General features: G+C 43.7%; 1 protein-coding gene and 1 long non-coding RNA gene across 4 annotated transcripts in view; one reads left to right on the top strand and one right to left on the bottom strand.

The window, feature by feature from the left end:
- LOC148130344 (uncharacterized) overlaps positions 1-22611 on the top strand; it is a 469114-nt gene that overhangs the window by 292147 nt on the left and 154356 nt on the right. The window lies entirely within an intron of this gene.
- Positions 1-22611, bottom strand: part of FCHSD2 (FCH and double SH3 domains 2) — a 179300-nt gene that overhangs the window by 70642 nt on the left and 86047 nt on the right. For 2 of the 3 annotated variants that reach the window (XM_087965948.1, XM_087965949.1), the window contains 3 exons: positions 8298-8374; positions 6284-6428; positions 1387-1520 (listed from right to left, as the gene is read on the bottom strand). In XM_087965948.1, coding sequence (XP_087822074.1) covers positions 1387-1520; positions 6284-6428; positions 8298-8374 — 356 coding nt within the window. The remainder of the gene's footprint in view (positions 1-1386; positions 1521-6283; positions 6429-8297; positions 8375-22611) is intronic. The other variant, XM_087965950.1, reaches the window with a different exon arrangement.

The raw sequence follows: 22611 nt of genomic DNA, 5'->3' as shown, positions 1-22611 counted from the left end.
GAAAATCTATACAATAGACCCGTGTTATTTAGAAGGTGATGTGCTATTATTTTTTTCTCTCTCTCTCTCTTTCAAACATGAGATCGAATGGAGAAATGCAGAACATTCTATGTCCGTGATGGCGAACCTATGGCACGCAGAGACATTTGTGTGCGGGCACACGAGCCCCAGCCAAACTTACCTGCACTGCACATGCGCGTTGCCTCCCAACTGATTTTCGGCCTGTTTGAGGCCTTTTTCGGCCTCCCTGAGGCGCGAGGGAAACCTCTGCGGCCTCAGGAGGCTGAAAAATGGGCCTTGTGGAAATACCACAAGTGCCAAAACGGGCCTGTTTTTCGGCCTCCCGAGGCTTCAGAGGCTTCCCTCGACCCCTCAGGAGGGCAAAAACGGTCTCCCCAGGCTCCAGAGGCTGAAAATGGGCACTTCCGGCCTTTCTGGAAGGCCAGTTTTTCGGCCTCCCGAGGCTACAGACGCTTCCCTCAAGCCTCAGGGAGGATGAAAACAGCCTCCAACTGGCCAAAAATCAGCCGGGAGGAGCACGCACGTGCAGTGCAGGTAAGGGTGGTGGTGGTGTTGCATGCGCATGCGCAGGGGGAGTGGGGCGCATTGCACTGTGGGTGGCGGCACCCACGTGCTATCGCAACTTTCGGCACACCGCAAGAAGAAGGTTCGCCATCAGTGTTCTATGTTGTCTCCAGCAGCCGAATCAGAGGAGGAGGAAGAGGAGGAGGAGGTGTGGGAGTCAGGGCCAGCCTCAAGGCAACCCAGGAGCTCCGAGGGGAAGAGGGAATGGAGCTGGCAGAGAGAGAGAGAGAGACAGAGAGAGAGAGACAGAGGCGGAGCCTGGGCCGTCCGTCAGCCCTCAGATGGAGAGTCAACAGCCCCCAGGTCCAGAGGTGGCTGATGAGGAAGAGGAGGAACAGCCGGGTCCAGTGCTTGATGCATAGATGCACAGAAGGCAGAGGAGAGGAGAGCAGTGGAAATCTATGGGCCGGTCCTTGGGACCGAAGAGCCAGGTCTGGAGGTGGCTGATGAGGAAGAGGAGGAACAGCTGGGTCCAGTGCCTGACGCGTGGATGCAAAGAAGGCAGAGGAGAGGAGAGCAGTGGAAATCTATGGGCCGGTCCTTGGGACAGAAGAGCCACTGCTCCTCCCACATTAGCCCTGGGGATAAAAGGCAGGGGCCAGAGATGAATAGGTGCGGCAGTGAGAAACATTTTGGCGGGGTTGCCTATGCTCCTAATTAAAGGAATCTCTGAGTTCATTTCAGAGGGTTTGTTGTGTTTGGGGAGCTGGGTCAAAACATTGTAATTGTTATGGCAAAGAGTCGTATGGAGTTAAACTTAAGGGAATTCCCGCGCAGAATTTGGAGGCCACGAGAACTTACTTGGCCTCGATGTCGGCCTTCTCCCGGACCGTTTGGGCCATCTGCTCCGTTTCGAAGTATTTCTTCTTCCCTTTAGCTAAATCTTTGACGGTCTCCTGAAGTTCCATCTGGATCCTGATCAGCTGGTCCACACACTGAACAGCAATGAAAAACACAAAAAGCGAAATAATAATAATTGGTCTTTCATGAAAGTAGTTATCTGCCATTAAGAGCTGGATTTATACAGGAAAGTCCTTGATTTACAACCACAATCCGGACCAAAATTTCTATCCCTAAGCCAGACAGTTGTTAAATGGGTTTTGGCCACGTTTAATGACTTTTCTTGTCACTGTTGTTAAGTGAATCGCTACTGTTAAGTTAGGAACACAGTCGCTAAGTGAATCGGGTTTTCCCCCTGGACTTTGATTGTCAGGAGGTCGCAAAAGGGGATCCCGTGACACCCCCTGGGACACTGAGACCGTCATAAATGTGAGTCAAGTTGCCAAGCGTCTGAATTTTGATCACGTAACTATGGAAATACTGCAAAGATCGTAACTGTGAAAAACGGTCACATAAGTCACATACGTCAGGGCTGTTGGAATTTTGAATGGTCACTAAACGAACTGTTGTAAGTCGAGGACAGCATGTACTCTGAAAGACCCTTCCACACAAAAACGCACTTGCACACTTTTGCTTATAGTAATATAAATAGGATTATAGCAATAGCAAGAGCCCTTAGACTTATATACCGCTTCACAGTGCTTTCCAGTGCTCTCTAAGCGGTTTACAGAGTGTCAGCCTATTGTCTTCCCAACAATTTGGATCCTCCTTTTACCGATCTCGGAAGGATGGAAGGCTGACTCTACCTTGATCCGGTCAGGATCGTACTGCTGACAGTGGGCAGAGTTAGCCTGCTATACTACATTCTCAACCACTGTGCCAACATGGAAGGAAGGAAGGAAGGAAGGAGGGAGGGAGGGAGGGAGGGAGGGAAGGAAAGGAAGGAAGAAAGAGAAGGGAAGAGGAAGGAAGGAAAGGAAATTGGGGAAGAGGAAGGAAGGAAGGAGAATGGGGATGAAGAAAGAAGAAAGGAAGGAGAATGGGAAGGAAGGAAAGAAGGAAGGAAAAGGAAAGGAAAGAAAGAAAGGGGGGGAAGAAGAAGGAAGGGAGGGAGGGAGGAAGGGAGGAAGGAAGGAAGGAAGGAAGGAAGGAAGGAAGGAAGGAAGGAAGGAAGGAAGGAAGGAAGGAAGGAAGGAAGGAAGGAAGGAAGGAAGGAAGGGAAGGGGAAGGAAGGAAGGAAAGAGAATGGGGATGAAGAAGGAAGAAAGGAAGGAGAATGGGAAAGAAGGAAGGGAAGGAAGGAAAAGGAAAGGAAAGAAAAGGAAAGGGAATTGGGGGAGAGGAAGGAAGGAAGGAAGGAAGGAAGGAAGGAAGGAAGGAAGGAAGGAAGGAAGGAAGGAAGGAAGGAAAGGAAAGAAAAGAAGGAGGGAATTGGGGAAGAGGAAGGAAGAAAGGAAGGAAGGAAGGAAGGCAGGCAGGCAGGAAGGAAAGAAAGAAGGAATAGCAATAGTCCTTAGACTTATATGCCACTTCACAGTGCTTTACAGCCCCGTCTAAGCGGTTTACCGAGTCAGCCTCTTGCCCCCAACAGTCTGGGTCTTCAAATTATCCCAAAGAAAGATTTTTCCCAGGGGAGGAGCAAGTGTTCAAATTCTGCAACGCTGGCCACCTTGCAATCTGGATTTCCCCTCCTGCTGCCCGACAGAGAGCCCGGCCGAAGTGAGTTAATGCAACATCCGTCTTCTGGAACCTTCTCTAGGCTATGGACCTAGGCCAGGGGTGGGATTGAAAAAACCCCAGCAACCAGTTGGCTGCCTGTTGCTGGGTGGGCGTGGCCTAGCGGAACTTGCGGGAGGGCCGTTTTGTACCCCCCCCCCAAGCTCCAGAGGCTCCCGGATTTCCAGAAGGCCCATTTTTCACCCCCCACAGAGCCTCCGCGGGGGCCCTGCACTTACCTGCATCGAAAACGGGCCACGTGGAGACTCCTGGGAGGGGCGGGCGGTGCAAGCTGGTCAGTTCAACAACCGATTCGGCGAACCAGACGTAAATTTAACAGCCGGTTCGCTCAAACCGGTCTGAACCGGCTGAATCCCACCCAGGCCTACAGTTTCCAAAAATGTGGCTTGTTCTTATTTAGCCCTGTTAAATCTCGTTCATTTTTTCTGAGGATTCTGCAAGTCAAACCCTGACCCCTAAAATTGAAACGCAAGAGCCCAAGATAAAATAACGTTGAATAATGCTCGCGTTTAGCAAGGAAGGAACACCCTTGTATGAAAATCAAGCTGTGATGAGTAGCAAAAGGCCAATCGATCAAAGGTGGAAGAGTGACGCTGTTCTTAAGATCGCTGGGAAATAATTTGGGTTGCTTTCTTTCCCTAGCACTGTCTTGTGCTCCTTGAGTAAGGGCAGAGTAATCTTGTGTCATGCTTTTAAATGCAAATATTTGCAAAAAAAAAAAAAAAGACGATTAGGCTGGATGGTATGTTTTCCTGAGGGCCTCAGACACAAAATGCTGCCTGACTTGCTGACACTGTGTTTATTCCACAATAATTCCGCAAAAGGAGAACGGGGTGCCTAAATTAGCAGGGAAGGTCCAAGAAAGCAACGGGCCACCTCTGATTTTCTGCTGGTGAAATTTTATAATCCTCTTTAGCAATTTTGAAAGATCTGTGAGCTTTCACTCCCAGAATTCCCCAGCCAGCATTGACTTCTGGGAGTCGAAGTCCTCGCATCTTGACGTTGCAAAGTGTGAAAACTACCGCTCTAAAAAGAACCTTCTCACCCACGACATCATTTCTACAATAACAATAATATAAAAAGCAATTTCCCCCCCTTTGCCTAGACTTTCTCTCTCTACAAGAAGCCACAAGGATCTCTCTGTACTGGTTTTCTGGCCCGCTGCCTGGGAGTCCGTTTGCAGGACTGGTCTCCATTTCCGCTGCACCCTTAAAAATCTTGGATAATTCCACGAATGTTTTTAGAAGGCACCGCGCCTAAAGGCCAAAGCCAACCCAAGCATAATTTGGAAAATTTCAAAGCCACCTCCAAAGAGGCTTTTTTTTCCGCATTCTTGCAACCATCAAGGGGTGTATTTAATTTCATTTACAAAGACAGTACTTTTAAGATGGCGGCCGAAAGCGCACAAAAGCGTGCCAGTTATTGGAGCAAAATGCAGGCCATATGGCTGATGATACGGGAAGGAAGGAAAGAAGGAAGGAAAGGAAGGAAGGAAAGGAAGGAAAGAAAGTAGGAAGGAAGGAAAGAAGGAAAAAAGGGAAGGAAGGAAAGAAGGAAGGAAAAGGAAGGAAGGGAAGGAAGGAAGGAAGGAAGGAAGGAAGGAAGGAAGGAAGGAAGGAAGGAAGGAAGGAAGGAAGGAAGGAAGGAAGGAAAGAAGGAAGGAAGGAAAGTAGGAAGGAAGGAAAGAAGGAAGGAAGGAAGGAAGGAAGGAAGGAAGGAAAAGGAAGGAAGGAAGGAAGGAAGGAAGGAAGGAAGGAAGGAAGGAAGGAAGGAAGGAAGGAAAGTAGGAAGGAAGGAAGGAAGGAAAGTAGCAAGGAAGGAAGGATTAGGAAGGAAGGAAAGAAGGAAGGAAGGAAGGAAGGAAGGAAAAAGGAAGGAAAGAGGGAAGAGGAAGGAAGGAAAGAAAAGGAAGGAAGGAAGGAAGGAAGGAAGGAAAAGGAAGGAGGGAGGAAGGAAGGAAGGAAGGAAGGAAGGAAGGAAGGAAGGAAGGAAGGAAGGAAGGAAGAAGACATACTTTCAGAAAAGAATCTGTTCGTAGAGATTATGCAAGGAATACTATTAGGGATGGTTGTGGTTTCATTTATTAGTTATTACAAAAGGGTTAGCTGGTCTGTCTCCTTTTTGGCCTAATAAATTTTTTCAAACAAATTAAAAATTCCAACAAAATATTATATAAAAGCCAAATCTGGTTTTGTGATTAAGGCACCAGGCTAGATACCAGGAGACAGTGAGTTCTAGTCCTGCCTTAGGCATGCAAATTGGCTGGGTGACTTTGGGTCAACCACCAGGAGACAGTGAGTTCTAATTCCGCCTCAGGCATGAAAGGCAACTGGGTGACTTTGGGTCACTCACCAGGCGATTGTGAATTCTAGTTTCACCTTAGGCAGGTAAGCTGGCTGGGTGGGTCAATCACCAGGAGAAGGTGGGTTCTTGCCCCACTTCAAATAAAAACCTTTCCCCCGTTTTCTGGTTCCTAGCACGCGGTATTCAAAAGAACAATACCTAGGTACATTTGTATGGTTCAGGTACAGGTAGTCCTTGACTTACGGACACATATTGAGCCCAAAATTTATGTTGCTAAGTGAGATATTTGGAGGAGGAGGACTGTGGGGTCCTTGGTGGTCTCTGAGCTTGGCTGTATTCTTGCAGACATTTCATGACCCAACTAGGTAACATCATCAGTGCTAATAGAGAGTGCAGTTTGCAGGGAGGAGGAGGAGGAGTGTGGGGTCCTTGGTAGTCTCTGAGCTTGGCTGTATTCTTGCAGATGTTTCATGACCCAACTAGGCAGCAGCATCCGTTCTAAAGGAGTACTAGGCAAATTTTGGAAATTTTGCCTTCCAATTTTGTTTGCAAGTTGAGGACTAGCTCTCACTTAACAGGCAAAGCAAGGGAACGAATGGGTAAATAAGGAAGGGGAAAGAAGGAACGAGGAAAGACGGTGCAAACCACCACATATGACACGCAGACTCGGGAACAGAAGGCAGCACAATAGCCGAAGCTCAACACTTCGTTATCACTCGTGTAAGAAGAGTAAAGAATGGGAACAAAGGGTCCCAGGCGTAGAAGGGCAACCTTGCGTCTCAAGTCGCAGTGGAGGAAGGAAAATCTCGGGACGTACCTTTTTCAGCTGCTGTTCTTTAAAGCACTTCACGGCCCTGGCAGGCTCCGAAATGAGATTTTTATAGTTTTCGCAGATATTGATCCTGGACTGGGCGACTTGCACGGTGCTTTCTAGAAACGATTTCCACACAGGGTAGAGGCTCCTGCGAGGCAGACGCAAATAACAGAGCAACAGAGTTGGAATTGAGATGGTAGCTCTTCCCGTCCAACACCAGATCAGTGGGGGAGGGAGGAAAGGAAGGGAGGAAAGAAGGGGAGAGGGGAAGGAAGGAAGGAAGGAAGGAAGGAAGGAAGGAAGGAAGGAAGGAAGGAAGGAAGGAAGGAAGGAAGGAAGGAAGGAAGGAAGGAAGGAAGGAAGGAAGGAAGGAAGGAAGGAAGAAAGGAAGGAAGGAAGGAAGGAAGGAAGGAAGGAAGAAAGAAGGGAGAGGGAAGGGGAAGGAAGGAAGGAAAGAAGGGGAGAGAGAGGTGAGGAAGGAAGGAAGGAAGGAAGGAAGGAAGGAAGGAAGGAAGGAAGGAAGGAAGGAAGGAAAAGAAAGGGAGAGGGAGGGGAAGGAAGGAAGGAAAGAAGGGGAGAGAGAGGGGAAAAGGAAGGAAGGAAGGGAAAAAGAAAGAAGGCAGGCAGGAAGGAAGGACAGAGGAACGGAGGGAGGGAGAGAAGGAAGGAAGGAGAGGGAAGGAGGAGAGGGAGAGGGGAAGGGTGGAAAGAAATTGAGAAGAAAGACAGGGAGGGAGGGAGGGAGGAAGGAAGGAGGGAAGGATGGAAGGAAATTGAGGAAGGAAGAAAGGAAATTGAGAAGGAAGGAAAGAGGGGGACGGAAGGAAAGAGAGGGAAGGGGACAGAAGGAGGGGTGAGGGAGGGAAGGAGGGAGGGAAGGAAATTGGGAAGGAAGAAAGGAAATTGAGAAGGAAGGAAAGAGGGGATGGAAGGAAAGAGAGGAAGGGGACGGAAGGAGGGAAGGAAGGAAGGGTGAGGAGGGAAGGAGGGAAGGAAATGGGAAGGAAGAAAGGAAATTGAGAAGGAAGGAAAGAGGGGGACGGAAGGAAAGAGAGGAGAGGGGGACGGAAGGAGGGAAGGAAGGAAGGGTGAGGGAGGGAAGGAGGGAAGGAAATTGAGGAAGGAAGGAAGGAAGGAAGGAAGGAAGGAAGGAAGGAAGGAAGGAAGGAAGAAAAAGAAGAGGAGAGGGAAGGAAGGAAGGAAGGAAAGAAGGGGAGGAAGGAGGAAGGAAGGAAGGAAGGAAGGAAGGAAGGAAGGAAGGAAGGAAGGAAGGAAGGAAGGAAGGAAGGAAGGAAGGAAGGAAGGAAGGAAGGAGCAAACAATGTTGTTTTTTTGACATGGCTATATCTTCACCTTCAGACTGCAGAAACGATGGCTCCCTTCCCCCAAACCTGCCTTACTGCAAAGAGGAAGGGGGAAAAACGACCCAAATCCCAAACCTATCTAATATCACTTTATTTTCCAATTTTTAAGCCTTCAATCCCACCCGCATCGGAAGTCTTTGATTGCCATTGACGGATGGCTTCTGCGTTATCTCCCTGTGCAGATTTTATTTACAAACCGAATCTGCCTGAACATTTTAAATTTAAGTTTGTTTATTGCTGTTGCACCTGGACCGCAAGCTACAGAACGCCAAGTTTAAAAACTGGGCAATTTTAACCAGGTAAGCTGAACAGGTGTGGAGGGGGGAAAAAAATTAACGTTGACGAAAAACAGGATAATTAAACAGTGCGAGCATTTGTCTCCCCCACCAACCTCTAGATGGAAAAAGCCCTCAACTTACGACCGCAGTTTGCAGTGATTCCCTTAACAACGGCAGGAAGAAAAGTCGCAAAATGGAGCCAAACCCCCCCTTAACGAATGTTTCAGCAATGGAAATGTTGGGCTCCATTGGGGTCGTAAGTTGAGGACCACGTTGTGTCACAAGTGCGAGTCCACATTGCCAACCTTTTGACAAGCCAAGTCAATGAGGAAGCCAGATCCATTTTACAACCGTGTTACTTTACGGCGGTCTTACCTAAAGTCGTTTCGTTCCTCTGCTTTCACGCCAGGCCATTCTTTCTTTAAGTACTGGCTAGCCAATTTCTGCATCCCCTGTTTTTTAAAAAAAAAAAAAAGGAAAAAGAAGGAAATGAAAGGCTTTATTTACAAACGGACTTGAATCCTAGCATTATACTCCCATCGCTGGCTGCGCTACTCCGAAATATTCCACAGGCATCTTCTGGTGGGAAGTGGGAAAGACCGTGATCAGATTAAAAGGCCAGCCTGGATAAATAACCTGAGACTTATAGAAGAGAGTATGTGTAGCTCAGGGTTGTACCTGAATTCATCATTGAATTTACTCAGTGGAACAATTTGCCACCAGAAGTTGTGAATGCTGCAACTCTGTAGGTTTTTAAGAAGAGATTGGACAGCCATTTGTCTGAAATGACAGAAGGAATCCTGCCTGAGCAGGGGAGGGTGGACTGGATGACCTTCCAATTCCGTTATTCTATTCTGTTCTGTTCTGTTCTGTTCTTTTCTTTTCTGTTCTATTCATTCTTATTCTATTCTTATTCTACATTCCAATTTCTATTCTATTCTACTCCATTCGTTCTTATTCTATTCTATTCTATTCTATTCTATTCTATTCTTATTCTACATTCCAATTTCTATTCTATTCTACTCCATTCGTTCTTATTCTATTCTATTCTATTCATTCTTATTCTATTCTATATTCCAATTTCTATTCTATTCTATTCTATTCTATTCTATTCTATTCTTATTCTACATTCCAATTTCTATTCTATACTATTCATTCTTATTCTATTCTTATTCTACATTCCAATTTCTATTCTATTCATTCTTATTCTATTCTATTCTACATTCCAATTTCTATTCTATTCTACTCTATTCTCTTAATCTTACACGGAAAAAGACCCGAACACACCTACACATACACATATATCTTATTCAGCTTTGTTCAGGTATTTTCCCACGTCATTATAGTTGTGCTTTTAAAGTTGTAGCAACGTTTCGGCAGAATCTCATCTGCCATCATCAGGCTTCTGTATTGTGTTCATCAACTTTAAAAGCACAACTATAATGACGTGGGAAAATACCCGAACAAAGCTGAATACCATACATATAAATACCCGCGAAAACTTAAGAAAAAATACACACACACACACACACACATATTTGTTTTTGTAGATTTTCATGGGTACAGGTATGCAGGTCTTGGCGTGTACCCTCAATCTTACACGGGTAAAGACCTGAACATGTCAAAACTTGCATACATATATGTATACACACACACATACACACACATACACACACACACACACACACACATATATATATATACACACACACACATATATATATATACATACATATTTATTTTACCGTCTTGAGTTTATTTGTAAAATAACAATGGTGGGATATAGAATTCAAAGAAACCAATAGGGAAGAAAATAAAACAAAAACCCAGGGAATGTAAACAGGTGATCTGTCTTGATCCCAGGAATCCTTTCCCTGCTTAGATTCTGGCTCGACCTAATTTACAGGATCCTACCAGGAGTGGCTGGCTGGTGATCTGGCAGCCGGCTGGAGAAAAGCCCTTTAATTTCACAAATAAAAGAAACTCTTAAATCAGTAAACGATTGAGAGCCGCCACGGCTCTCCTTCAGGCCCTCCCTTTCATTCCCAAAAGCCTCTGGAGCATCTTCCTTGGCTCTCCTGCCAGAGATCGGGTGCTTTTCTTTACTTTCTTTTATTTTCTTTTGGCCTCCCTGCTTTGTGGAGACAGAAGGCGCGGCAGCTTGTGGGGAAATGGAGAATATTGGGCACCGCTCAGTGGCGGCATTTCACCCTGGTGAGACAATTGAAGGCAGAACAAAATTGCGAGTCCTTGTGGAACACCTCAACTTCTTTGGCGAGCTCTGAAGAGTAACTCCCCCCCACCCCGATGTTATGAAGGACAAAATAAATGCAAATAAAACTAGGTTTTTTTTGGGGGGGGGGGGAGAATCTATTCCGTAATAGGATTGTGCAATAATTCAGATATTCAGATAATCTATTCTATTCCATTCCACTTTCTATTCCATTTTCTTTTTCTATTCCATTTTCTATTCCATTCCAATCCAATCAAGGAACCTTGAAATGGAATGGAATGGAATGGAATAGAATAGAATAGAATAGAATAGAATATGGAATGGAATAAAATAGAATGGAATGGAATGGAATAGAATATGGAATGGAATGGGATAGGATAGGATAGGATAGGATAGGATAGGATAGGATAGGATAGGATATGGGATGGGATGGGATGGAATGGAATGGAATGGAATGGAATGGAATGGAATGGAATGGAATAGAATAGAATAGAATAGAATAGAATAGAATAGAATAGAATATGGAATGGAATGGAATAAAATAGAATGGAATGGAATGGAATGGAATAGAATATGGAATGGAATGGGATAGGATAGGATAGGATAGGATAGAATATGGAATGGGATGGAATGGAATAGAATGGAATAGAATAGAATAGAATAGAATAGAATAGAATAGAATAGAATAGAATAGAATAGAATAGAATAGAATAGAATAGAATAGAATAGAATAGAATATGGAATGGAATGGAATAAAATAGAATGGAATGGAATGGAATAGAATATGGAATGGGATAGGATAGGATAGGATAGGATAGGATATGGGATGGGATGGAATGGAATAGAATAGAATAGAATAGAATAGAATAGAATAGAATGGAATGGAATGGAATGGAATGGAATGGAATGGAATAGAATAGAATATGGAATGGGATAGGATAGGATAGAATAGAGTAGAATATGGAATGGAATGGAATATGGAATGGAATATGAATAGAATGGAATGGAATAGAATAGAATAGAATAGAATAGAATAGAATATGGAATGGAATAAAATAGAATGGAATAGAATAGAATAGAACAGAACAGAATTCTTTATTGGCCAAGTATGATTGGACACACAAGGAATTTGTCTTGGTGCAAATACTCTCAGTATACATAAAAGAAAAGATACTTTTGTCAAGAATCATCAGGTACAACACTTAATGATAGTCATAGGGTACAAATAAGCAATCAAATCATACTAGGAAACAGTCCGTATAAATCGTAAGGATACAAGCAGCAAGGTTACAGTCATACAGTCATAAGTGGGAGGAGATGGGTGAAAGGAAGAATGGGAGGATTAATAGCAATAGTAATGCAGACGTTGTGGGTGCTCCAACTCTGGGTGTTTTAAAGAAGAGACTGGACAGCCACTTGTCTGAAAGGCTATAGGGTCTCCTGCTTGAGCAGGGGGTTGGACTGGATGACCTCCAAAGTCCCTTCCAACTCTGTTATTCTGGTAATTAATCAGTGGAACAAGTTGCCTCCGGAAATTGTGAATGCTCCAACACTGGAGGTTTTCAAGAAGAGATTGGACAACCGTTGGTCCAGAATGGGATAGGGTCTTCTTGAGCAGAGGGTTGGACTAGAAGACCTCCAAAGTCCCTTTCAACTGTTCTGTTCTATTTTATTCTATTCTATTTATGTAGGGAATTTATATTGCTACCTATTTTCATATGGCAACTCAAGGTGCCTTACAGAATAATGTTCTATTCTATTCTATTCTATTCTATTCTATTCTATTCTATTCTACTCTACTCTACTCTACTCTACTCTACTCTACTCCTATTCATTTCCCCATTCCATTCCATTCCATTCCAATAAGCCAACTCAGAAAAATCAGACTGCCCAAGAAACTGCGGATACACGTCTACAGGGAAAATATTGAGCCTGTCATTTGCACCTGTATAAACTGTCTGGTTTGGCTCTGCAACCCAACAGGACAGGCAAGGATTTCAACGGATCGTTAGAACTGCAGGGAAAAAAACCAAAACAATTGCAACCAGCCTGCCTTCCATGGAGGACCTGTCTACTAGCATTAGCCAGAAAGGGGGCTGTGAAAAATATCTACAGGCCCCTCATATCCTGGACATAAAGTGCTTCAACTTCTTCTTGGGACAACTCTGTAGAGCACTTTGTGCAACTAGATGCAAAGATAGTTTTTCCCTCCATGCCATCATCACTCTGCTTGAACACCTAATTCCCCCTGCACTGTCTTAGGCCTAAAGATATCTAATCGTGTAGTAGGACTGTATTATTATTATCCTTCTCACCTTTCCTTTCTCACCTCTCATTGTTCCTATTACCTCCTCCTATTGGTACAATACGATTTATTAAGTTGTGGTTTGTGTCTTATGATTTATGATCTGTGACCTGTCACTTTCTTGCTTGTATGTACACTGGGAGGTTATGATTTAAGATGGACGCTTCTTGAAAAGAGGTGTTGATGGCTGTTATGGAAGGCTCAGGCAAGGCCCTTAGCCCGCTTTCCCCCTTCAAACCCTACCTGTTGCATCAGTCCTCCTTTGGAACGTGGCTCGATCTTCACCGCTGAAAGTGTGTTGGTGTGTGTGTGTGTGTGTGTGTTGTCTCTACAGTGTTAGATCCTAAAGGTGTGATCCAGACCCTGGGGGGAAATGTTGCAGTCGAGTACAGAATTTCAAAGCCAAGGTAAAAAAAAAGAGAGAGGAAAGACTTGGTGGAAATATCAATTTTTGACAGGGGAGAATATTTGTAACTCAGGGTTGAACTTTTGGGTCCGTGGTGCTGCTTAGATGTTTTCTTGCAGACATTTCATGACCCAACTAGGTAACATCATCAGTGCTACAAGGGACTGGGGTTTGCGAGGAGGAGGAGGAGGAGGAGGAGGAGGAGGAGGAGGAGGAGGAGGAGGAGGAGGAGGAGGAGGAGAACTGTGGGGTCCTTGGTGCTCTCTGAGCTTCACTGTTTTCTTGCAGCCATTTCATGACCCAACTAGGGAACATCATCAGTGCTAGAAGAGAAGGAGGTTTGTGAGGAGGAGGAGGAGGAGGAGGAGGAGGAGGAGGAGGAGGAGGAGGAGGAGGAGGAGGAGGAGGACTGTGGGGTCCTTTGTACTCTTTAAACTTTTCTAAAGAGAGTTTTCCTGTAGACATTTCATCACCCAACTAGGTAACATCATCAGGGAAGAAAGGGAGGGACTGAGGGAGGGAGGGAGGGAGGAAGAAGAGGAGGGAACTGTGGGGTCCTTTATATTCTTTAAGCTTTCTTAAAGAGAGTTTTCTTGTAGACATTTCATCACCCAACTAGGTAACATCATCAGTGCTAGGAGGGAATGGGTTTTAGCATCGATCACGTTCTCTAGTTTAGTAATCAAGCATCTGCAAGGAAATAATCCAGCTCAACACCAAGGACCCAACATACCAAACCCTCTACTAAGTCAGACCACCATGGCTATCAACTGTGAGCAACACACCCTGCAGGCTACTCGCCCTCATTGTGGGTCGTCCGGTTTGCAAGATGAAAGGAAAGCGGGTTTAAAGGACACTTCTAGCTAAAAAAATACAAACCATGCTAAAACGACGTGTCATATTGGGAATCGTAAATGGCTTTAAGATCAGGGGAGGGGGGGGGGAGAGGCAAGCAACGTTGCATAATATCCTCCTTGTTCTCTTCAAGGACACTTGGTGGTTTGGCTCTCAAGACTTTCCCCGGAGACACAAAAAGCATCCCTGTTTTAGCTCCAACTGGGAAAATCTACCGATAGTTTAACCTCTGACACGGCTTGCCATGAGTGCGCAATGACGGAGCGTGCTCAGGAGTCACTTATGTGGGGGTGGAGGCTTGGCCTGGCTTTCAACGCCGGACCAGGAGCACCCCACAATAATGGAAACAGGGAAACAAAAATAAAGAAGATAGGGTAAAAGAGACAAAGTCAATATTAGGACTAGTATGTCGAATATCGCTATGTTAACACTGTGTAATTCAACTAGCTCGAAATGATGTGATCGGGCTTAGTTTTTGGGGGAGGAAAATAAGGGGAATAAAATTCTGCCTCTGCCTACCAGCATCCACCACTAGTCATCTGGCTAGTGTCCTGTCAGTGTGTGAGAGAGTTGAGGGCTGTTTGGAAACTGAAAGAGTATTTGCTGTTGTGAGCAAGGAGGAGACAGCAAGGAGCCTGGGCGTGGCTTAGCTCAACTAAAGTACTAAAGCTGCCTGGTGCTGTGAAACTAAAACTGAAACCGAAACCGAAACTCCTTTCCTCTGCTTGTGTTTTGCATTTGGAAGAGATTTCTTCTCAGGTGGGGAGGGGGAGTAGAACTCCTTAGCATCAGAGCGTGTTAATAATAATAATGTAGGAAATACTCTAAATATTCTGAGGATCATTTGGAAAAATCCTTTCTTAGTGAGACGCCTAGACGCCAAGAGGAACATAGGTGCCAAATTTCAAGTTTGCAGGCTTTGCGGTTCTGGAGATTTTGTGATGATGCGTGAAGGGTATTTCGCTTTTATATATAGATTTCTTTGTTGTAGCATTTCCACGCATACAGTCGAAGCTTAATTTCTCAATATCTATGATATACGGAAGCCCACGACTTACTGAACCAATTTCTAAATCTCCTCCAAAATACTGAAATTTCGTGGCACAAACGGTCCTCATTTAGCGACTGCCGCTTAGCGACCATTCGCAGTTACAACAGTGACGAGAAAGCAATCTTACAACCAATCCTCAGATTTACGACTTTGCCAGGAAAGCAAAAGAAAGCTGGACCAAGACTGCTAAGCAGAGTTGTGGTTTCACTTAGCGACCGCTTTGCTTAACAACAACGCTGTGTGAGGACTATCAAGAAGCGTGGGTTTAAATACAGCATAAATATATATATTTTTAAAAAGTGACTTTGCTACAGGGAAACCTCAACCACTCATTTATTTACCGTTCATAGTTACGACGGCACTGAAAAAAGCGACCGATGGCCGTTTCCTCCATTTACGACCGCTGTAGCACCTGTGCAATCATGTGATCAAAACTTGGGCACTGGCATGTATTTATGACTTTAGCACTGTCTCCATGGTGGTCATAAGTCTGCACGAGGGCTGCGTGTAGATTGCATTTAAAATAAAATCAATCAATCTGGAAGTCCTCTTTTTTCTATGCAAAACCAAAATTGTGGCTTGTGCCACAGCTGTATTTCTCTGACAATCTTTAGAATCCTTTTTTGGGGATTTAAATCTCCTGACTTCCACCCAGGGGGGGATGGAGATCATTACCAAGGCAGGAACCGTGCCACGTTTTAGCTGGCAGTAATTTTTTTTAAAAAAAACCAAAAAACTTCAGCTCATAACCCCTGCTGGGTGTAAACAGGGACGTAATCTGTAGCGGGTAAAGTTTAGATTACAACCTTGAGACTCCAAAGTCAGGGATTGCCTGGAGTTGTTCTTCTGACCAGGGAACATGAAATGGGAAAGAGACATGACTGGGAGGCTTAATTTCACGGAGCCCTTGATTTACAGTCTTATCCAGACTGTAAAGATTTAAGATTCAGCCAGCGAGCAAACGATATTTACCCAGTTCTTTGTGCCGTGTCAGCTCAGAAATCAAACTGAGTTATCTTTTCGTTGCCAAACCAGCAGAACCCTAGCGCCTGCATTTCCTACGCAGGAGGAGGAGGAGGAGGAGGAGGAGGAGGAGGAGGAGGAGAGCCCATCTTTCTCCTTCTGCCCTGGCTACCTTTTACAGAGGCGCAACTGAGGGCGTTTTCACAAACCGCATCCGTTTGGTTTAGGGGCAGCAGCGCCTCAGATAGAAAGTCCCTACAGAGAGTGGTGAGGACAGTAGAGATTATAGGAAGTTCGCTTCCCGTTATTCAGGATGCTGCTTTATAAGCGCTAGGGGCTTAGAGCTCAAAGCACCGTGAGAGACACCCCGCACACCCAAGCTCCCCTCTCAGAGGGGGTTTTGAAGTATTTCTAGAACAGGACTTCCAGATTCCGTAACATTTTGTTCCTTATGCCAGTGGCCCCCAACCTTTTTTGTGCCGCGGCCCGGTACCAGCATCACAAAATGATCCGCGGCCCGGTACCGGCATCAGCACGCATGACAAGGCAAGGCGAGCCGAGCGACTGGCCAGACAGCCGTCCCCCGCTTCTCCCCGCCACCTTCAACTCCTCCTTTGTACCTTTTTTGTGCTTTTTTGTGCTTTCTTAATCTCCTCTGCCATCGGGACGGCTCTTCGAAGCCGCCCCCCCCCCTTCGATGAAAGTAAGGCGTGAGGACCCAAACGCCACTTTCCAACCAGAAAAGCTCACCCGGAAGCACTTTCTCGTCGAAACAAGATGGCGGCGCCCAGCAAACCGGCGGCCCGGTAGAAAATGATCCACGGACCGGTACCGGTCCGGGGCCCGGTGCTTGGGGACCCCTGCCTTATGCCATCCGTCTGGTCAAACTCGCAAGATTCTTTTTTTTTTGCCATGTACATGTATACATCCAAAGTAGACAGTGTTGTTTCTCTGTGTCATATAATATATGTGGGTATGTGCATAATTTTGTATTTATTGATTTATTGGTTGGTTGGTTGGTGGGTGGGTTTATTTTGTCATGTTTACATCAGGTGTATTGGAGGTGGAGAGCTGCATGCAACGAAATTTCATTTTAATATATGCCGCTTAGTGTAAATTCAAAGTGACAATAAAGTTATTATTCTATTCTATTCTATTCTATTCTATTCTATTCTATTCTATTCTATTCTATTCTATTCTATTCTAAATTCCTTTCTGTTCTGTTCTGTTCCCTTCCCTTAGCTTCTCATGTTCTATTCTATTCTTATTATCTCTTTCTCTTCTCTTCTCTTCCCTTCCCTTAGCTTCTCATGTTCTATTCTATTCTATTCTTATTTTCATTCTCATTCTTTTCTCTTCTCTTCTCTTCCCTTCCCTTCTATATTCTTCCCTTCCCTTCTCATGTTCTGTTCTATTCTTATTATTCCTTTCTCTTCCCTTCTCTTCCCTTCCTTTCCCTTAGCTTCTCATGTTCTATTCTATTCTTATTCTTATTATCCCTTTCCTCTTCTCTTCTCTTCTCTTCTCTTCTCTTCTCTTTTCTCTTCTCTTCTCTTCTCTTCTCTTCTCTTCCCTTCTCTTAGCTTCTCATATTCTATTCTAATTTTTATTCTCATTCTTTTCTCTTCTTTTCTCCTCTCTTCCCTTCCCTTCCATATTCTTCCCTTCCCTTCTCATGTTCTGTTCTATTCTTATTCTTATTCTAGATTCCCATCCTGAATTTATGCATTTGGTATCTTTTTCCTAAATGCGATTCCCATACAGGGAGACTGCAACGGAGCCCAAATTTTGCACTGCTATAAACAAAAGCAGTTGTTAAGCAAGCGTTGCCTCATTTTACAACCTTTTCTTGCCACCGTTGTTAAGCAAATCACCGCAGTGGTTACACATGGTTGCCAAGTGGATTCCCCACTGACTTTGCTTGTTTGAAAGTCGCAGAAGGGGATCATGTGACCCTGGGACACTGCAACTGTCATAAGTACATGCCAGTTGCCAACCACCTGAATTTTGATCAGGTGTTCACACGGACACTGCAACAATCGTAAGTGTGGAAACTGCTCATAAATCTGGTTTTTCCCCCCAAAACCTTCCTAACTTCTAACAGTCACCAAGCAAATGGTTTTAAGTCCAGGACTACCTGTACTTGTATATCCATATTCAAAGTCAGCCCAAAATACCTGGAGGAATTTTTTTCTTACAATTATTTGGCGGGGCAAAATGTTAACAGAAGTAAACAACAAAACAATCAAGAGTGGATTGAGCGGGCCACCTTTTACGATGAGAGCAATTTAATTTCCTTTCATTGGAAATATTATAGTAAACCACAGGTAGCCTAATGTCATTTCCCCATTTGTTTTCTCCTTTTGCTAAGATAAACTTATCACTTATATTGATTGCTTATTGTGCCCTATGATTATCATTAAGTGTTGTACCTGATGATTCTTGACTCTTGATGAATGTCTCTTTTCTTTTATGCACACTGAGAGCATTTGCACCAAGACCAATTCCTCGTGTGTCCAATTACACTTGGCCAATAAAGAATTATACTCTATTCTTTTCTTATTCTATTCTATTCTTAATAGATCTATTCTATTCTTAATAGATTCTTCTTCTTCTTCTTCTTCTTCTTCTTCTTCTTCTTCTTCTTCTTCTTCTTCTTCTTCTTCTTCTTCTTCTTCTTCTTCTTCTTCTTCTTCTTCTTCTTCTTCTTCTTCTTCTTCTTCTTCTCCTCCTTCTCCTCCTCCTCCTCGACTCTTGACAAATGTCTCTTTTCTTTTATGTACACTGAGAGCCTTTGCACCAAGACCAATTCCTTGTGTGTCCAATCACACTTGGCCAATAAAGAATTATACTCTATTCTTTTCTTATTCTATTCTATTCTTAATAGATTCTATTCTTAATAGATTCTTCTTCTTCTTCCTCTTCCTCTTCTTTTTCTTTTCTTTTTCTTTTTCTTCTTCTTCTCTCCTCCTCCTCCTCCTTGACTCTTGACAAATGTCTCTTTTCTTTTATGTACACTGAGAGCCTTTGCACCAAGACCAATTCCTTGTGTGTCCAATCACACTTGGCCAATAAAGAATTATACTCTATTCTTTTCTTATTCTATTCTATTCTTAATAGATCTATTCTATTCTTAATAGATTCTTCTTCTTCTTCTTCTTCTTCTTCTTCTTCTTCTTCTTCTTCTTCTTCTTCTTCTTCTTCTTCTTCTTCTTCTTCTTCTTCTTCTTCTTCTTCTTCTTCTTCTTCTTCTCCTCCTCCTCCTCCTCCTCCTCCTCCTCCTCCTCCTCCTCCTCGACTCTTGACAAATGTCTCTTTTCTTTTATGTACACTGAGAGCCTTTGCACCAAGACCAATTCCTTGTGTGTCCAATCACACTTGGCCAATAAAGAATTATACTCTATTCTTTTCTTATTCTATTCTATTCTTAATAGGTTCTATTCTTAATAGATTCTTCTTCTTCTTCCTCTTCCTCTTTTTCTTTTCTTTTCTTTTTCTTCTTCTCCTCCTCCTCCTCCTCCTCCTTGACTCTTGACAAATGTCTCTTTTCTTTTATGTACACTGAGAGCCTTTGCACCAAGACCAATTCCTTGTGTGTCCAATCACACTTGGCCAATGAAAGAATTCTATAAACCGCTGTGAGGCCGTTTATGAAGACTTCATGGTTTTTTTTCTCCTTTTTTAAAATCTTCCTCTTCTAGTAAGAGAGTAAAAAGGACGTAAGGGGGTGGGGGATGGGAACTGGCTCTGTTTCACCTGGGATATCATTTATTCCTGCCAACGAAGACAATCAATGCATTTCTCCTCTGACAAAAAAAAATCTTAGACTCTCTCGATCTCTCATGAGTGTTTCTCCAAGAGAAAGGCAGCCTGTAAATCAATTCAGCAACTAAAAGGCCACTTCCTTATGCCAGGATCCTGACCATTAGGGAATCTACTACCCATTCCTGATTCCATCATTATTATTTAAGCAAAGCAGCACTGGAAAAATCTGGATGACTTTTTTTTTGCTGGTTAAAAAGAAATAGAGGAAGGAAGGAAGGAAGGAAGGAAGGAAGGAAGGAAGGAAGGAAGGAAGGAAGGAAGGAAGGAAAAGAAAGAGAGAAAGAGAAAGAGAAAGAGAAAGAAAAGAAAGAAAGAAAGAAAGAAAGAAAGAAAGAAAGAAAGAAAGAAAGAAAGAAAGAAAGAAAGAAGAGAAAGAAAAAGAGAAAGAGAAAGAGAGAAAGAAAGAAAGAAGGAAGGAAGGAAGAGAAAGAAAGAGAGAAAGAAAGGGTGTTCTGGGGAAAACAATGCCCAAGATTGCAGTGGTTTTTATTTTTATTTTTTTACTTGTTGAGAAAACAGGCTCTGCTCTGCTGGGAATTTCAGGCTGCCAAAGGCTCCATCTTTCAAGCTGCCTCAAACCACTTAGCGAGTAGCCTCCGACTCATCAATTCAATTCCCCCTATGCAGGATATGGAAAAGGTCACCCAAATAGAAACCCCCAGGGAGCAGTATTTATGCTGGACTGGCTGGGGAATTCTGGGAGTTGAAGTCCGCCTGTCTTAAAAACTGCCAAGCTTGAGAAAGGCTGCTGTGTTAGATACACAAGAGCTATCTGGAATGGGATGGGATGGAATGGAGTGGAAAATAGAAAACAGGGAATAGAATGGAAAATAGAAAATAGAAAATGGAATGGAAAATAGAAAACAGGGAATGGAATAGAATGGAAAACAGGGAATGGAGTGGAATGGAAAATAGGGAATGGAATGGAAAATAGAAAATAGAGAATGGAGTGGAATGGAAAATAGAAAACAGGGAATGGAATAGAATGGAAAACAGGGAATGGAGTGGAATGGAAAATAGGGAATGGAATGGAAAACAGAAAATAGAGAATGGAATGGAAAATAGAAAACAGGGAATGGAATAGAATGGAAAACAGGGAATGGAGTGGAATGGAAAATAGGGAATGGAATGGAAAATAGAAAATAGAGAATGGAATGGAAAATAGAAAACAGGGAATGGAATAGAATGGAAAACAGGGAATGGAGTGGAATGGAAAATAGGGAATGGAATGGAAAATAGAAAATAGAGAATGGAATGGAAAATAGAAAACAGGGAATGGAATAGAATGGAAAACAGGGAATGGAGTGGAATGGAAAATAGGGAATGGAAATGGAAAATAGAAAATGGAATGGAAAATAGAAAACAGGGAATGGAACAGAAAATAGGGAATGGAGTGGAATGAAAAACAAAAAATATAAAATGGAATGGAATGGAAAATATAAAATATGGAACAGAATTCAACGGAATGGAACGGAATAGAACACAATTCAATGAGTGGAGCTCCAAAGATCTTCTAATACAAATAGTCCTCGACTTAACAAACATTCATTTAGTGACCATTCAAAGTTACAAGGGCACTGGGGAAAAATGTGGCTTACGACCGTTTTTCCACACTTACAACCCTTGCGGCCTCCCCCCATGGTCATGTGATCAAAATTCAGACCCTCGGCCACTGGCTCAAATTTACGACGGTCGCAGCATCCCGGGGGTGTGTGTGTCACGTGATCCCCCTTTGCGACCTTCTGACAAGCAAAGTTAACAGGGGAAGCCGGATTCCCTTAACGACCGGGTGACTCCCTGAACAACTGCAGGGATTCCAACTTACCAACGGTGGCAAGAAAGGTCGTAAAACGGGACAAGGCTCACTTAAGAACCGCCTTGCTTAGCAATAGAAATTTTGGGCTCAATTTTCGTGGTCGTACATCGAGGACTGCCAGGCCAGTATATGAAAAAAGGAAGGGGCCCCACAAAATTACTACTAGAGATTTCCAGACAGCGTGTTAAAAGGAGTTTGGAGCAAATATGCCCCTCTAGAGAGAAAGGGGAAAAATGAATAAAACTTGGACAATAACTATCCTGTCAACTGTTATAAATCTAATACATTTGACCCTGAACTTCCCTCTGGGAATCCTCTTTGAAGTTTGCAACAAAGCACTGGAGATCTTTCAGATTTAATAATGTCATTGCAAAACAAAAGGTTTTTCTTAGCAGGATTTCCTTCTCTGCAGAAGGCCATGCAGCTCCTTAATCAAAATTACGTGGGTGGAAATGGTTTTTTTGTGCTTTCTCAAAGGTTTCATGTTCAATTTTTTGAACTATCACCACCTGGCAGACGGTACAAAATAATAATAAAAATAACGACTTAATAGGCTGCAAAACAGCCTCTAGCCCAGGGCAGTAGCTCTATTGCATTCTACTGTATAGGACAATATTCATGCAATATCAGGGGTTTTCCATTCAATTGCATGGAATGTGAAGGATGTGTGTTTGTGTTTGTTTTCATGGTCATGATGTGCACTGAAGATGGGGTTTGATTTCGTTGTACGAGGTGCAATAGCAATAAAGTAAAGAAAAGTAAACAATGAGGCCGAACCAGTTAGTGCCATTATAATGATAAATATCTAAGATGTGACTTGAGCTCCTGTTATTGGGCATGCAATTATTGCTGTAACGTGCAATGCTATGATGTTATTTTATTTTGTACCAAGCCTTTTATTATTATTTTTAAAAAACAACTCGAGTTGATGGAAATAGCTAATACTCCTTTTTCCTCCTATTTTCCACTACAAACAATAACCCTGTGAGGTGGGTTGGGCTGAGAGAGACAGAGAGAGACAGAGAGAGAGAGACAGACAGACAGACAGACAGACAGAGGGAGGGAGGGAGGGAGGGATTGGCTCAAAGTCATCCAGCCAGCTTTCATGCCTGTGGTGGGACTAGAACTCACCATCTCCTGGTGATTGGCCCAGTGTCTCCCAGTTGGCTTTCATAGCTAAGATGGGACTAGAACTCACCATCTCCTGGTGATTGGCCCAGTGTCTCCCAGTTGGC

The sequence above is a fragment of the Notechis scutatus genome, chromosome 5 (genome assembly GCF_049901735.1).
Source record: "Notechis scutatus isolate UNSWTSFEM ecotype Mainland chromosome 5, rNotScu1.2, whole genome shotgun sequence".
Taxonomy (NCBI): domain Eukaryota; kingdom Metazoa; phylum Chordata; class Lepidosauria; order Squamata; family Elapidae; genus Notechis; species Notechis scutatus.
This window is presented reverse-complemented; position numbering and strand designations above follow the sequence as displayed.